Consider the following 13,312-nt stretch of genomic DNA (forward strand, 5'->3'; position numbering starts at 1 on the left):
CTCGCCCAATTCTTCAGTAAGAGTCTTCTGACATGTCCCATAACTAATTCCCACCTTCTCATAAAGACCGTGAATGCTCTGATGTTGATCATCACGGCCAAGCTGCTGAATTTTTGCAACATTTTGAGGAGCTTTCTTGGTTCAGGGCCTCCCTGTGTGGGCATTGTCGTCTACTGATGTTTGACCGACCTTGAACCACGCATGCCACTGAAACGCCTGTGTCCTACCATGTGAATGCTCACCAAACACTTGTTGAATCACTGCCAGGGTCTCTGTTGTATTTTTTCCAAGATTTACAAAAAACTTGATGCAAATTCGTTGTTCCTTTTTTTATATTCATCCCCAATATCCCCAGACAATATGTGCACGACAGCAAACACACAAACATGACTAATCCCCAAGTCCTCCAAGCTCTGTGCCACGTGGCACACTGACTCATAATGCATGTTAGTTCTGCCACCTAGAGGTGCAACATGACAACCCATTTAGGTATCACGATCCCAGTCCTGAAAATTTTGGACAGTACCTCGTAACTGTTGGTATCAGTAGGGTTATATCACATATGCTGATGAACACATGGCATAAGACTGAATTTCCCCATGTCTATGTTACGAGCCAATTAAGGGGCTTATGTTAAAGATAAGTGAATAAACTAAAGCGAGGATGAAAAACTTGATTACTGGATATATTAATTGAAACAAAAAGCATTTCAATATTGTGTGTAATTTTTGCACCACAAATTTTTGAAAAATGTATATCTACTCTTGCTAAATTATTTGAGATTCTCATTAATAAGCACATTGTTAAATATATTGAATACAACAACTTTGTGACAGACAATATGGCATTTGCCACAAAAGATCCACTGTTGAACTACTCAGTTTTATTACTCACAAAACCTAACAGTCAACTAACCAACATGGAGAAACCCATGCAGTAGCCCTTGTTATTTCTAAAGTTTTTGACAATGTGTGGCATTGCTCCCTGTTATTCAAACTCCCTGGCTACAACCTATCACATTTCATCCCACTAACTTCCTCATATTTCAACAACAGAAGGGTAAGAGTAAAGGTAGATGACGTATAGTCCAATTTCCACTCAATTAAAGCCGGCGTGACACATGGATCAGACCTGGCTCGAATCCTGTTTGTCATTCATGTTAATGATCTCTTATCTGTCACCCATATTTCCATTCACTCATATGCAGATGACTCAATGCTTCACAGCTCCTTCGCATTTTGACACCCATTCACAAAGTTTGATATCTCTAACTCCCAACTCAGCACAACAATCTCCATAAATCAAAACTTATCTAGTATCACTGAATGGGGACAACATAAAACTGTCTCAATTAATGTATCTATCTATTGCCAGATGCCTTAACCTCGTAAGGTTTGGCCACAAATAAATTGCCTCAATGCCGCCCAGTCCCCTGCCATTTCACAGCCCTGCTTCCTGCTCACATCCCCCTCTCTCATATACTTCTCCACTCTATCCCTCCATTTCATCCTAGGCCTTCACCTCCCTCTTCCCCCCTCCACCTCCCTCACATACACTCTCCTTGTTAGTCTCTCGCTCTCCATCCTCTCCACGTGACCTAACCACTTTAATGTACAAGGTGCTACCCAAAACTTCAAGTAATTTGAATATTGTAGGAAAATAAGTCACCTTACCTCCTAGCTCTCACTGTCGCCTTCGAAGTAGTCCCCTTGGGCATGTATACAGTGGTCCCAGCATTTTTTCCACAAGTCCATGCATGATGGTCTTGAGCATCTCCTGCGATTCTGCCTGGATCTCCTCATTCGAGTCAAGTCAACACCCTTTCAGTCGTAATTTCAGCTTGGGAAACAGGAAAAAGTCGAAGCGGGCAAGGTCAGGTGAACAGGGTGGGTAGGGAATGACTACATTGTTAGTGGAAGCCAGGAACTGCCACACAACAATTGATGTGTCAGTGGAGGGCATTGTCATGATGCAGGACCCAGTCCTTGCTCTTCCACTGATCTGGACATTTGTGGCGGATGTTCTCCCTCAGACGCTGCAAAACTTCACAGTAAAACTTTCCACTGACAGATTGACTGGGTGGGGTGAATTCCTTGTAAACAATTCCTTCGATATCGAAGAAAACGATCAACATCAACTTGACACTGCTTTGCCATTGTTCTGCCATTGCAGAACTGCCAAACCACCTACACACCACGTTACAATAGTAGGCGCAGCTCAACAACAAGTCCACTCACAGACACAGCCGGGGCCACACTGATGCACAAGGGGTGCTGCTGACTCCAACTAACGGCAAAAGGCAAAACTGCAAACAGTTGGCTCCCTTTGTTCAAATTACTGGAACTTTTGGGCAGCACCTTGTATTTCTCCTAATGCTTTCTATCACATCCACATCCACACCACATTGCTCCTTCACTTCCTCATTTATCAGTCTCTCTCTCTCTCTCTCCATATAACTCCACATGCTCCCCTCAAATAACTCATTACCACTGCTCTCACTCTTGACTTGTGTCCTTCCAACAAGGTCCAAGCTTCACATCCATGCGTTACAGTAGGCATCATAACACCGCCAAGCGGCGACTTTTTTGCTTCCATGTTCACTTCCCTGTTTCTTATAACTGCATTCAAGAAACCAGCAACCTTTCTTCCTTGTTGTACCCTTTCAAGCACTTCACCCTCCAAACTTCCATGTTTACTCATCGCACTACCCAAGTACTTAAATGCACTTACATTTTCCATTCCTTCATCATCCAAAATCACTGTACATACAGTGACTTCATTTCTCTCAGCTCGAACATTGCTCACCCTTGTGGAGTGTATGTGGAGAGGATGAAATAAAACTGAACAAAACTCTGAACGAACTTAAAATTAATAATTAATAACCCAGCAACTGCAAATGAACTACAGTACCTCCCATACAGGTATGATGGAATATTGTCTCCCTTGCATTATTTTAGCGATGCTTCTTTATGGCAAATACTCAAAGCTGCATCCCCTGTGCCACCTCTCCACACCTTCCATTGTGCTACACAGGAACCTGGTAGTGCTCAAGTTTGGACTGTCACACTGCATATCACAATGCCTTTATTCCCTGAACTGCTTCTCCGGAAGTCGGTTCCCCAGATTAGTTTCCCCCAAACCTTTAACTTACAGCAGTTCAAGTCCAACTGTTACAGATTTTCTATGAATGGAGGACACATGTAACCTGGTGTTCAGAATAATTTTTAAAACTTAATTTGTTTTACCTTTCTCTATTCACCTTGTGTAAAAAATATACAGGTATATATGTACAGTCAAGTCACCCCCTGGGGGTAGGGGGATTTCAAGAATACTCCCCCAGTATCCCTGCTTGTCGTATGAGGTGACTAAAAGGTTTGGTAGTGCGTTAGTGCCCCACCCTGCAAAAAGAACTAACTAAACAAGCAAATAAAGTGCCTCGAACCAGGATAGACCATACGTTGCTGACCAAGGAACGGCAAATGACATTTTAAGGATGGGAACATGGATTGTGAGAGGAGTGAATGATGAAGCGAAAGAGAGTGAGACTGTTCAGGTGCTTGAATATGCAAGAGTGGATGTACATGGATTGACGGAAACTACACTCGACCCTCCATTTCCCGTACCCCAATTTCCCGGATTTCGGATTTCACGGACATGGGCTGAGGCCAGGCAATATTATCAAATGCCTGACATATGCCCATACACGTCCGGGATTCCCACAGAAGTCCGGTCATTATTCCCTCATATAAAACTATAAGCAGTCTGCTGCATAACACAGCATAATTTTAGCAAGGTTTAGACTTGATAAAGGCCATTTGTAACACACACAAGAAGGTATTTTCATACATAAAAAGCATCATGGCCACCATCCTGCTTCGCAACACCGGTTCCTTCTAACTTGTGACATTATTTATATTTATATTTATGTTATTTCAGTATGTACAAAATTCATATGTATGTTACTGTATCAGTGTTATTATTTTATGTACTGTATGTGTTTGTTATCTTGGTATAGGCAGCCTACATTCCAGAATGCTCTAGAATATTGGAATAATTGCCGGACAATATTGGAGAATTCAGACAAAGTATGGTAAAGTACGGAGAATGGTATGTGAGGCCAGACTTTTGCGATTCCCAGACTGGTCTTCCCCCCTTTTTAGTCCAGGAAATGGAGGGTCAAGTGTAAAAAGAAAGGTGAAAGGGTGAGAGAATGGAAGTATGGTTTAGGAATCTGTGTGGAAGTGAATGAGAATAAGAAGGCAAGAATGAGAGTATGTCTGATGACAAGCAAGAAGTGGCAGGAGAATATAAGAGAGTATGGAACAGTGGGTGCAAGGATTGAATAGGTGAGGATGAAAGTAGGTATATAAGCTTGGGCAACTGTATATGCGTACGCGCCAACAGAGGATCGAGTGGCAAGACTGAAAGATGAGTTTTGGGCAAGTGTAGATGCACGTATGGACAAGTTTGCGAGTGAGAGTGTTTTTGACTGGAGACACGAATGGCAATGTTGGGAATGTACGAGTGGATGGAGTGATTGGTCAGTGGGGTGTGCAAGCTGAAGTAGATGAGAATGGCAGTGCTTTGGTGGACATCTGTGCTGGTAAGGGGTTGGTAATAACCAACACATTCCTCCGGCATAAGATGACCCACAGGTATACATGGAGAGTCATGAGGAGAATGAAAGGTAATGATAGATTGTGTGTGTGTGGATGAGCGAATGAAAAGACAAGTGTTGGATGCAAGAGTGTGAAGAGGGTGGGGAATGGAATCTCGGACCATCGCTTAGTTATGGCCAAGGTAAGGCCGCAAAGAAAATGGGTGAAGAGACAAAGGGGAAGACAGGAGCAAACAGCTCCTGTGAAAACAGTGGAGAAGTTGAAAGAGAGTGAGAAAATGGCAGCGTATAACAGCATAGTGGAAGAAAGACTGGGAAGGTATGAGTTAGAGCAGATGGAAGGGGTGAAAGAAGTATGCAAGATATTCACAGAAGCGATAGGCACAGCGTGAGAGGTGGTTTGTGGAATGAGGAGGAGATGCAAGGATGTGCAAGGGACAGCATAATGAAATCATAAGGTGAAATGAGCTACGGAACAAAGGAGAATGGCATATAGTGACAGGCTAGCGAGTACAGGTAGGGGAGAAGAGAGAGAGAAGAGAGAGATATATGTAAGCAGGATAAGGGAGGTGAAGAGATTGGTGAAGGAGAGTAAGAAGAAAGTGGATGAAGAGTTTGGGAGGAATCTGAGTGTGAAATGGAGGAAGAGTAAGAAATTGTTTTGGAAGGAGGCAAAGAAAGTACAACAGTGTGAAAGGGGAAATAGTAGGGATATGAAAGATGGGAATAATGGATTGTTGGTGGGGAAGAGAAAGAAAATGAGGAGATGGAATGAGCACTTTGAGGATTTGTTGAATGTAGAGAGTTAGAGCAGTGTGAATATAAAGGGTTGGGGAATGGCTGGGAGAAGAAGAGATAAGAGGAGGGAGGAAGAGATCAGCCGGGTGGAAGTAGCTGATGCAATGAAGAAGACAAAGATGGGAAAGGTCCCAGGAATTGATGGAGAGTGTGGTGATATGTTGAAGAATGGGGGTGGAATTGTTGTGGAGTGGATATGGAAACTGTGTAGATTGGTTTGGGAAGAGGTAAGGGTTCCAGAGGACTAGAAATCCTTTATACAAAGGAAAAGGGGAGATAGAAGTATGTGGTAACCATAATGGTATTTGCCTTCTTACTGTGATTGGAAAAATATATGGCAGAATACTCACTGATAGGGTTAGGCATATAACTGAGGAGCTAGCTGGAGAAGAACAAGGGGGATTTAGGAAGGGAGAAGGGTGTGTAGATCAGATATCTGTTCTAGGATACTTAGTGGAGAAGTATCTAGAGAAGGGAAAGAAAGTGTATGCTGCCTTCAGGGACATGGAGAAAGCATATGACAGAGTAGACAGACAAAGTATGTGGAAGGTATTAAGAATATAAGGAGTGGATAGGAAAATTGCTGAGTGTTGTGAAGAGTATGTACGAGGGGGCTAGAGCTACAGTGCAGGTGGATGGTGAGCTTAGTGAGTTCTTTGATATAAATGTGGGACTGAAACAGGGATGTGTGATGTCTCCATGACTGTTTAACCCCTTAACTGCGGGGCGTCACTTTCGTGACGCTTGGGAGCAAGGGATCATACCGCGGGGCGTCACTTTTGTGATTCTGTGTTATTTTGAATTCGTCTGGGCTTTCAAGTGGTGGCTTGTATCATCTATCAGTACTGCCAATGTCCAACACTAGTCAGCACTCCTAATCTCATCTGTACTCCCATCCATTGTTGACAATTTAGCCATTTCTCCCCGTTCTTGACTCTCCTCCCTACCTCCCCTCCATTACCCTCTCCTCTCACCTGCCCAGCCGTGCTACGCTAAGTAAATCTTCCCTGGAATTTTCCACTAATTTCATCCATTGAAATAAGCCATATGCCCTATTCTTATACCAAATAATATATACAAAAAAGAAATAAGGTAAGTGAGAGTGCCATACACCTGGAATTGGCTAATTATCACCTGACAACACCTCACGTGCACTCGTTCGCTAATTTTCGCTGTTTATTTCCACTTGAAATATGCTGTCAACCAACTTTCTGGCTTTGGAGATTACTTTTATTAGTGCCAGGGATCTTATATTGATGTATTAAGCCCATTCTGCCAAGAGAGAGAGAGAAAAAAAAAAAAACTCCAAAATTGGCTGGCGCAGAGGGTGTGTGTACATGTGTATATATACAGTATGTGTGTATATATATATATATATATATATACAGTCAAGTCGCCTATGGCACCGACTTCCATGCTGCAGTTTTCTATGACACGGCAAGCTGCCAGAACCAAAAAATAAAAAAAGAACCACGCGCATAAAAATCCTATGGCGCGGCGGCACGGCAAGGTTTGAAACACCCAGGCAAATTCCCCTGGCAGTCGGCGTGCCCCCGTTTGTAAACAAAGAAGATGGCAACCACTTCAGCTCCATACTACAAGTGCTCCAACTGTGGACTTTTTTCTCTCTTATGAGGAGGTTAAACTTCACCAAATTCATTGTGATATGTAATGAAACATTAAAGATTCTTTGGGTATTGTGACTGGTTTATAGGTTTGTTTGTAAAACTGCTATGAACAGGTTAGTGACGAAGCACCTATCTCTGAGCTATGACGAAGTATAATGCCTCCCATCATCATAATCACATACATAAGAATGATTATTAATATATTAAATGTGAGTTTTGTTGACACTTGAGCATACAAACTTCATCAAATAAATTTCTTCAATCAGTGCTAGACCAGGCAGCCTCCGCCATCTTTAACCCGTCACGTCCCGAGGTTTTCCGCACCTCCAACATCCCCCAATACCGAGGTATTTTCAAAAAATTTTTTTTTGGCTAAAACCTCCGCTTTTGGTGAGAAACATCGAAAATTCATAGAGAAATCGCTCACCTGAGGTTTAAAATACTCAATCCAGGTAGGAGTTCCTCCTTACCTGACTGGGTTTTCTAACATGCTGGCACCAAAGAAAACGAGTTCTATGGGAGGGTAACTATTTCACACAACTCATAAACGGTATTTACTTATTTACTTGGTACGAATTTATATGTAGTATGAGAGTATATTGGTTTTCAAGCAGTAATATAGGCATTATAAGTATTGCTTCATTCACTAACTAATCACCATACCTGACCTTTTTTTGCCACATTACCTGATCATTATTTCTGACTGTTTCTTCTTCTAATGCTATGTAAACTTTGTCCTCCACATTGTCATCGATTGGGGAATCACTCTGGCCCTGAATATCTTTACTGGCCAGGTCACTGGTAACAGGTGAATTGCCGAGACAATGGCGTGAGGGGGGGGGGGTGTAAGGCATTGTCCCTGCTTGGCATCTCGTAGAGGAATAGAGGAAGGTGTCCCGTGTATACGTACGAAAAATCACGCGCGAAAATTGACAATTGTGCAAATTAGGGACCTTGCAATTGCACGACGTACCAGTATGTAGCCGGGACTGGCAAATGCAAAATGTTGCAACGTACCCATACGTCGACGGGACGGGGCGGGTTAATGTTTTGGTCAGTCAGCTGATGGTATCATCCATGCAAACTCTCTCTGACTCAATTGTTCCGAGACTTCCTTACTCCACATTTTTCAAAAATCACAATAGTACTAATCCTATCCCCACTATGCACTCCACATACGGTCCCTGATAATACCAGCAAGGAGCGTGTGATGAGTGAGTGAGCAAGCGTACAAATGCCTATCATCATATTTCATCTTCGTGTAAACTTTCAACATTTCTGGTGAGGTAGTTGAACAATAACAGAAGAATAACTGACCTAAAATATTTCCTTTCTCATGTTTTCTCTGGATGTGTGCATACTGAGGTGCCGTAGCATTTATCACACATGCAATGTTAAATTCTCTGCACCTGACTTGCTGTGTAAAGGAACTGAGTCAGTAAACGCTTGGCTAGTGATCAAATGATAAAACCCCAAAATGGGGTAATTACCCTTGCTGATTTCACTCCCTTAAAAAAAAAAAAAAAAAAAAAAAAAAAAAAAAAAAAAAAGTAAAATTATGACCGTAATATCCAATATTCAACTGTGAGAATTCATGCAAGAAAACACAGTGTTACAATAGGAAATCTTTTTTAATTCAATTTCATACTGGAGCATGTCAACTGAAGCCCTTTGCACATACTCGAATTCTTCCTGCTCCTTCTGGCACCTTGCCAAAACCTTTCTAACAACTTTACCTCGTCATCCTTCCCTCCTCTTTTCTACTCTGATGGCTCTGTAGCTATTTCTTCTACTAATAAAGCAGATCTCTTCGCTCAGACTTTCTCCTCCAATTCCATCTTAGACGATTCCGGTGCTGTTCCTCCATCACTTCCCCCCTCTGACTTCCTCATGGCTGACATTAAATTTCTTCAGCTGATGTATTTTCTGCCATTGCTGGCCTCAATGCTAATAAGCCATATGGGCCTGATGGAGTCCCTCCTGTTGTTCTCAAGAACTGTGCTTCTGTGCTTACACCCTGCCTAGGCAAGCTCTTTTGCCTTTGTCTATCAACTTGTACCTTTCCTTCTTGCTGGAAGTTTGCTCTCATTCAGCCAGTCCCAAAGAAAGGTGACCATTCCCAACCCTCTAACTATCGTCCAATTGCTTTAACATCCTGTATCTCAAAAGTTTTTGAGTCTATTCTTAATAGAAAAATTTTAATGCATCTATCTTATCACATCCTTCTTTCTGATCGTCAGTATGGGTTCCATCAGGGACGCTCCACTGGCGATCTTCTCACCTACTTCTCAGACTCCTGGTCATCCTCCTTTTGGGACTTTGGCAAAATCTTTGCCATTGCACTTGACATCTCAAAGGCTTTCCATCGAGTCTTCCATAAATCTTTAATTTCCAAACTCCCCTCTTACAGTTTCTATCCTTCTACTGTGCCTTCATCTGTAGCTTCCTTTCTGGTTGTTCTATAGCTGCTGTTGTAGATGGCCATCGTTCTTCTCCTAGATCTATCAACAGTGGTGTTCCTCAGGGCTCTGTCCTATCACCAACTCTCTTCCTTTTATTCATCAATGACCATCTAAGCTGTACATTTAACCCTATCCACTCTTATGCTGATGACTCCACCATTCACCTTTCCATTCGGTTCCCGCAACGCCCATCTCAGCAGTTACTTCAACAAACAAGGGATGAGGCTTTGGCACACCTAATGTCTGACTTGACTCATATCTCTGACTGGGGTAAAAATAATCTTGTTTTTAAAGGATCAAAGACTCAGTTTTTACACCTATCAACCCGACAAACTCTTCCACAGGTATACCCACTAATGTTTAGTAATATTTAGCTTAATCCTGCATCATCCTTGAACATGCTTGGGGTTTCATTTACTCAGGACTTATCTTGGAAAGATCATATTACATCTCTTGTAAAATCTGCTTCCACGAGATTGGGTGTGCTAAGCCGAGTCCATTTCTTCTTTACCCCTGCACGATTGGTGACTCTATACAGGGGTTTTATCCGCCCCTGTGTGGAGTACAACTCTCATGTGTGGGGAGGCTCCCCACAAACAGCTCTTCTCAACAGGGTGGAGTCAAAGGCTTTTCGTCTCATCAACTCTCCTCCTGTTACTGACTCCCTTCAACCTCTGTCTCTTCGCTGCACTGTTGCATCTTTATCTCTTTTCTATCGCTACTGCAATGGTCACTGCTCCTCGAACTGTCTGCATGCATTCCTCCACCTCTACGACGGGCGCATAGCACCCGTCTAGCAGCAAACTTTCATCCCTTTTCTGTCCAACTCTCTAATGCATGAGTTGACAGTTACTCCCAGTCCTTCATTTATGCAACAGGTCAACTCTGGAACTGTTTCCCTCTGTCAGTATTTCCTGCTTCCTATGATCTCCAGTCTTTCAAACACAATGTGTCCAGGCATCTTGAAATGATCGGATCTTGAATTTGGCTCTCTCTTGTACTTTGTCTTTCTCTTGGAAGGAATGCCAATTGCAGGATCACAGCCTTTGGTACCTTCTTCATTGCCTTTAGAAAAAAACTTCGAAAGCTGGGATTCCAAGGCATTTCTTTGGTCTTTGAGTAAATACAGTACACAGCTAAACATTAAATTTATTGAATGTATCTACTACCTGCTGAAAGAATCGCTTCTCTATCTGACGCTCTAGAAAAGTTATTAGCCTCTGAATAACATTGGGGTTAGGCCATGTCATGTCATGCTGCTCATTGAGTCATTTCTCAGCCAAATGTAGTGTAAACATCACTTCACTACACATGCTTGCTTTTCTCGTAATCAATCCCGCCACTTTTACTCCTAACTTTGTTCTCAGGCCTCACCAAGACCTGAGTTAACAGAGGCGCTACAACACCTATTCAGTCCTCTTGTCGTCTCTACATTTGCCCTGTTCGGTATGTTAACCTTTACAGCACCAGCCAACTTCGTTCCCTAAGTCACTGTCACCTCCAATTCTTTTGAAAATTTATTTACTTCTTTTATTACTGCTCCTAGATATTTAAACTCCCTCATCTATTTAAGTCCATTTTCATATACCAGTATCATCACACTAAAAGTCACTTTTTCAACAACCAATTTTACTCCTACCTATATTTACCTTCAAGATAATGCAAACAAGCATCCACAAAACTATGCACTAATCTGCAAAGCTCCTGTTCACTACCAGCACCTCTTTGCACATATAAAAAAAAAACTAACCTGGAAAAAAAAAACTAAGTATCTCTTTATAAATAACAATGATTAGGTGGATTTTTTTTTTTTTTTTTGTGTCCGACTCTGGGCATAGGCTTCACAGCCTGCTTTCAAGGCCCAGTAGCCCTCCTACGTACCGCACACCTCTACATGTCACCACTTCGGCGCTAACACCCACCGTCCATACTGAATACATGCTAGGGCTGTCTCATACAGGACTGGTGTACTGGTATTAGCGGGGGTATTTTTACAACATGTCGGCGGGTCTTCTGGTAGATCAATAAAGTCTGATTTTCATGAAATTCAAATCCTTAAACTGTCCCCTGCCCCAGCGGGATTTGAACCCGGGTCCGTTAGGACAACAAGCCACCTCTCTACCGATTGAGCCACCGCCTAGTGTGTCCTTCAATGCGAGGCCTTGGGGGGCTAGGTTTACGATGGAAGTGTTGAGAGGAAGGATGGGAGTAGAATGTATTGGTGTTGTGATGAGGGGTAGATACTGAGATGGTTTGAGCATGTGAAGAGGATGGGGGATGACAACTGGGTGCAAGAAGTGAGAAGTATGAATGCTGGGGGTTGGGTTGCAAGAGGCAGACCAAAAAAAAAAAAACTGGAACGAGGTCACAGAGTGTGGCCTCAGTGGTGAGGAACTGAACAGGGAAGCTGCCACAGATCAAACAGCAAGGACAGCTGCCATTACGTGACCTAGGCCAATGCATGGAATTATGCTGGAGCCTTTACAAACACAACAAAATGAAATGAAGCAATATGGTATACAGTCCATCGTTGTAAATAAAGTATAGAAGGATGAAACTTACCTAGTTGACCAGCAAAACTTTTGATGAAGCTTTCATCCTTTGAGGTTCTTATCTTTACATAAGTGTCAATCACAGCAGTCTTCCGAACAATTTCTGTTCTTGTATATTCCTTTCCGTCTGGTGTCTTGAATGTACGAGTAATTCGCAGAAGACGCCCTGTTGGTAATACAAGTAAAAGTTGATAACAAATATGAGCTTCCAACAATCAACACCAGGAGAAAGTCATGCATAATATTATTTTGCAAACAACAAAATACAATGGGCAGAACAATTATGTATTATTTGTTCATGGCACTGTACATTGCTACGTGGGTACTATACTGTCCAACTATCCACACCTGGTGTTCCAAACCCAAACTGCGAATTTTCATCTTCTTCCTTTTTGCCACTTTTTCTTTTCTCTGCATCCTTATCATCTTCTCCCATTATCATCTTCTGTAGCTCTTTTCTTTCCTGTTCTTCTTTCTCCAGTGTCATCTGAAAATCAATACATACCAATTAATTATTAAATGCAAGTCTTATGTACAGTAAAAAGAACTGAAGAAATGTGCACTTGCCAGCACTGATAACTGTTACAGTGACTGGCACATTTTGGTAGATGTGGCACCAGTATTATTGTTTACATCATAGGTTCAGGGGTATGAATGGGCTGGCAAACCCCATTACCATGATCATATTACAGTGTTTGAGATTCCCTATTGATAAAGGCTGAGGTGGTTGGTATACAGTGAATGTGTATGCATATTACAGTTCATCCATGTGGAACATAGCTTCAGTGCTTGTAACACATAATTAAGACGAATAATGTATAATATTCATTTGGGCAAGTTTGTCGCACTTGGCTCAGGCTAACTGAAACGTGAGTGAATGGAAGAAACTGATATCAGAAGTCTTATTAATAAGCTAGTTAGTTATGCCATGGTGTGCACTTAGGAAAACTAACAAACAAATAAAATTTTATACACAAGATGCCATGTTTTGCAGAATTATAGTTATATAAACAGTAATTACAGTTTATATAGTACCAGGCTTGGAAGAAGAAGAAAGACTTCAGAGGGTTCAAACGAATCTTCCTTTCCTTCTTAGATTTGACTAACGGATGGTCATGCAAGAAAATATTTTTATAAATGATTACTAACTTAATGGATGCGTAATGTTAATATGAAAATGAAATAAGGAAGATTTTAATGCTCATATCAAAGAAGCCCCATTACCTTCTCCCTAACACAAGCTCCCCTTCATAT

At 41.9% G+C, this 13,312-nt stretch overlaps 1 protein-coding gene across 1 annotated transcript in view; it reads right to left on the reverse strand.

The window, feature by feature from the left end:
* Positions 1 to 13,312, reverse strand: part of Taf1 (TATA-box binding protein associated factor 1) — a 667,992-nt gene that overhangs the window by 284,581 nt on the left and 370,099 nt on the right. The window contains exons 21-22 of the mRNA XM_080273519.1: positions 12,407 to 12,545; positions 12,069 to 12,224 (exon numbers count right to left, since the gene is read on the reverse strand). Coding sequence (XP_080129645.1) covers positions 12,069 to 12,224; positions 12,407 to 12,545 — 295 coding nt within the window. The remainder of the gene's footprint in view (positions 1 to 12,068; positions 12,225 to 12,406; positions 12,546 to 13,312) is intronic.

Source organism: Coenobita brevimanus, chromosome 55 (assembly GCF_032717465.1).
Source record: "Coenobita brevimanus isolate Jiangsu-jjx chromosome 55, ASM3271746v2, whole genome shotgun sequence".
In the NCBI taxonomy this organism is placed as follows: Eukaryota; Metazoa; Arthropoda; class Malacostraca; order Decapoda; family Coenobitidae; genus Coenobita; species Coenobita brevimanus.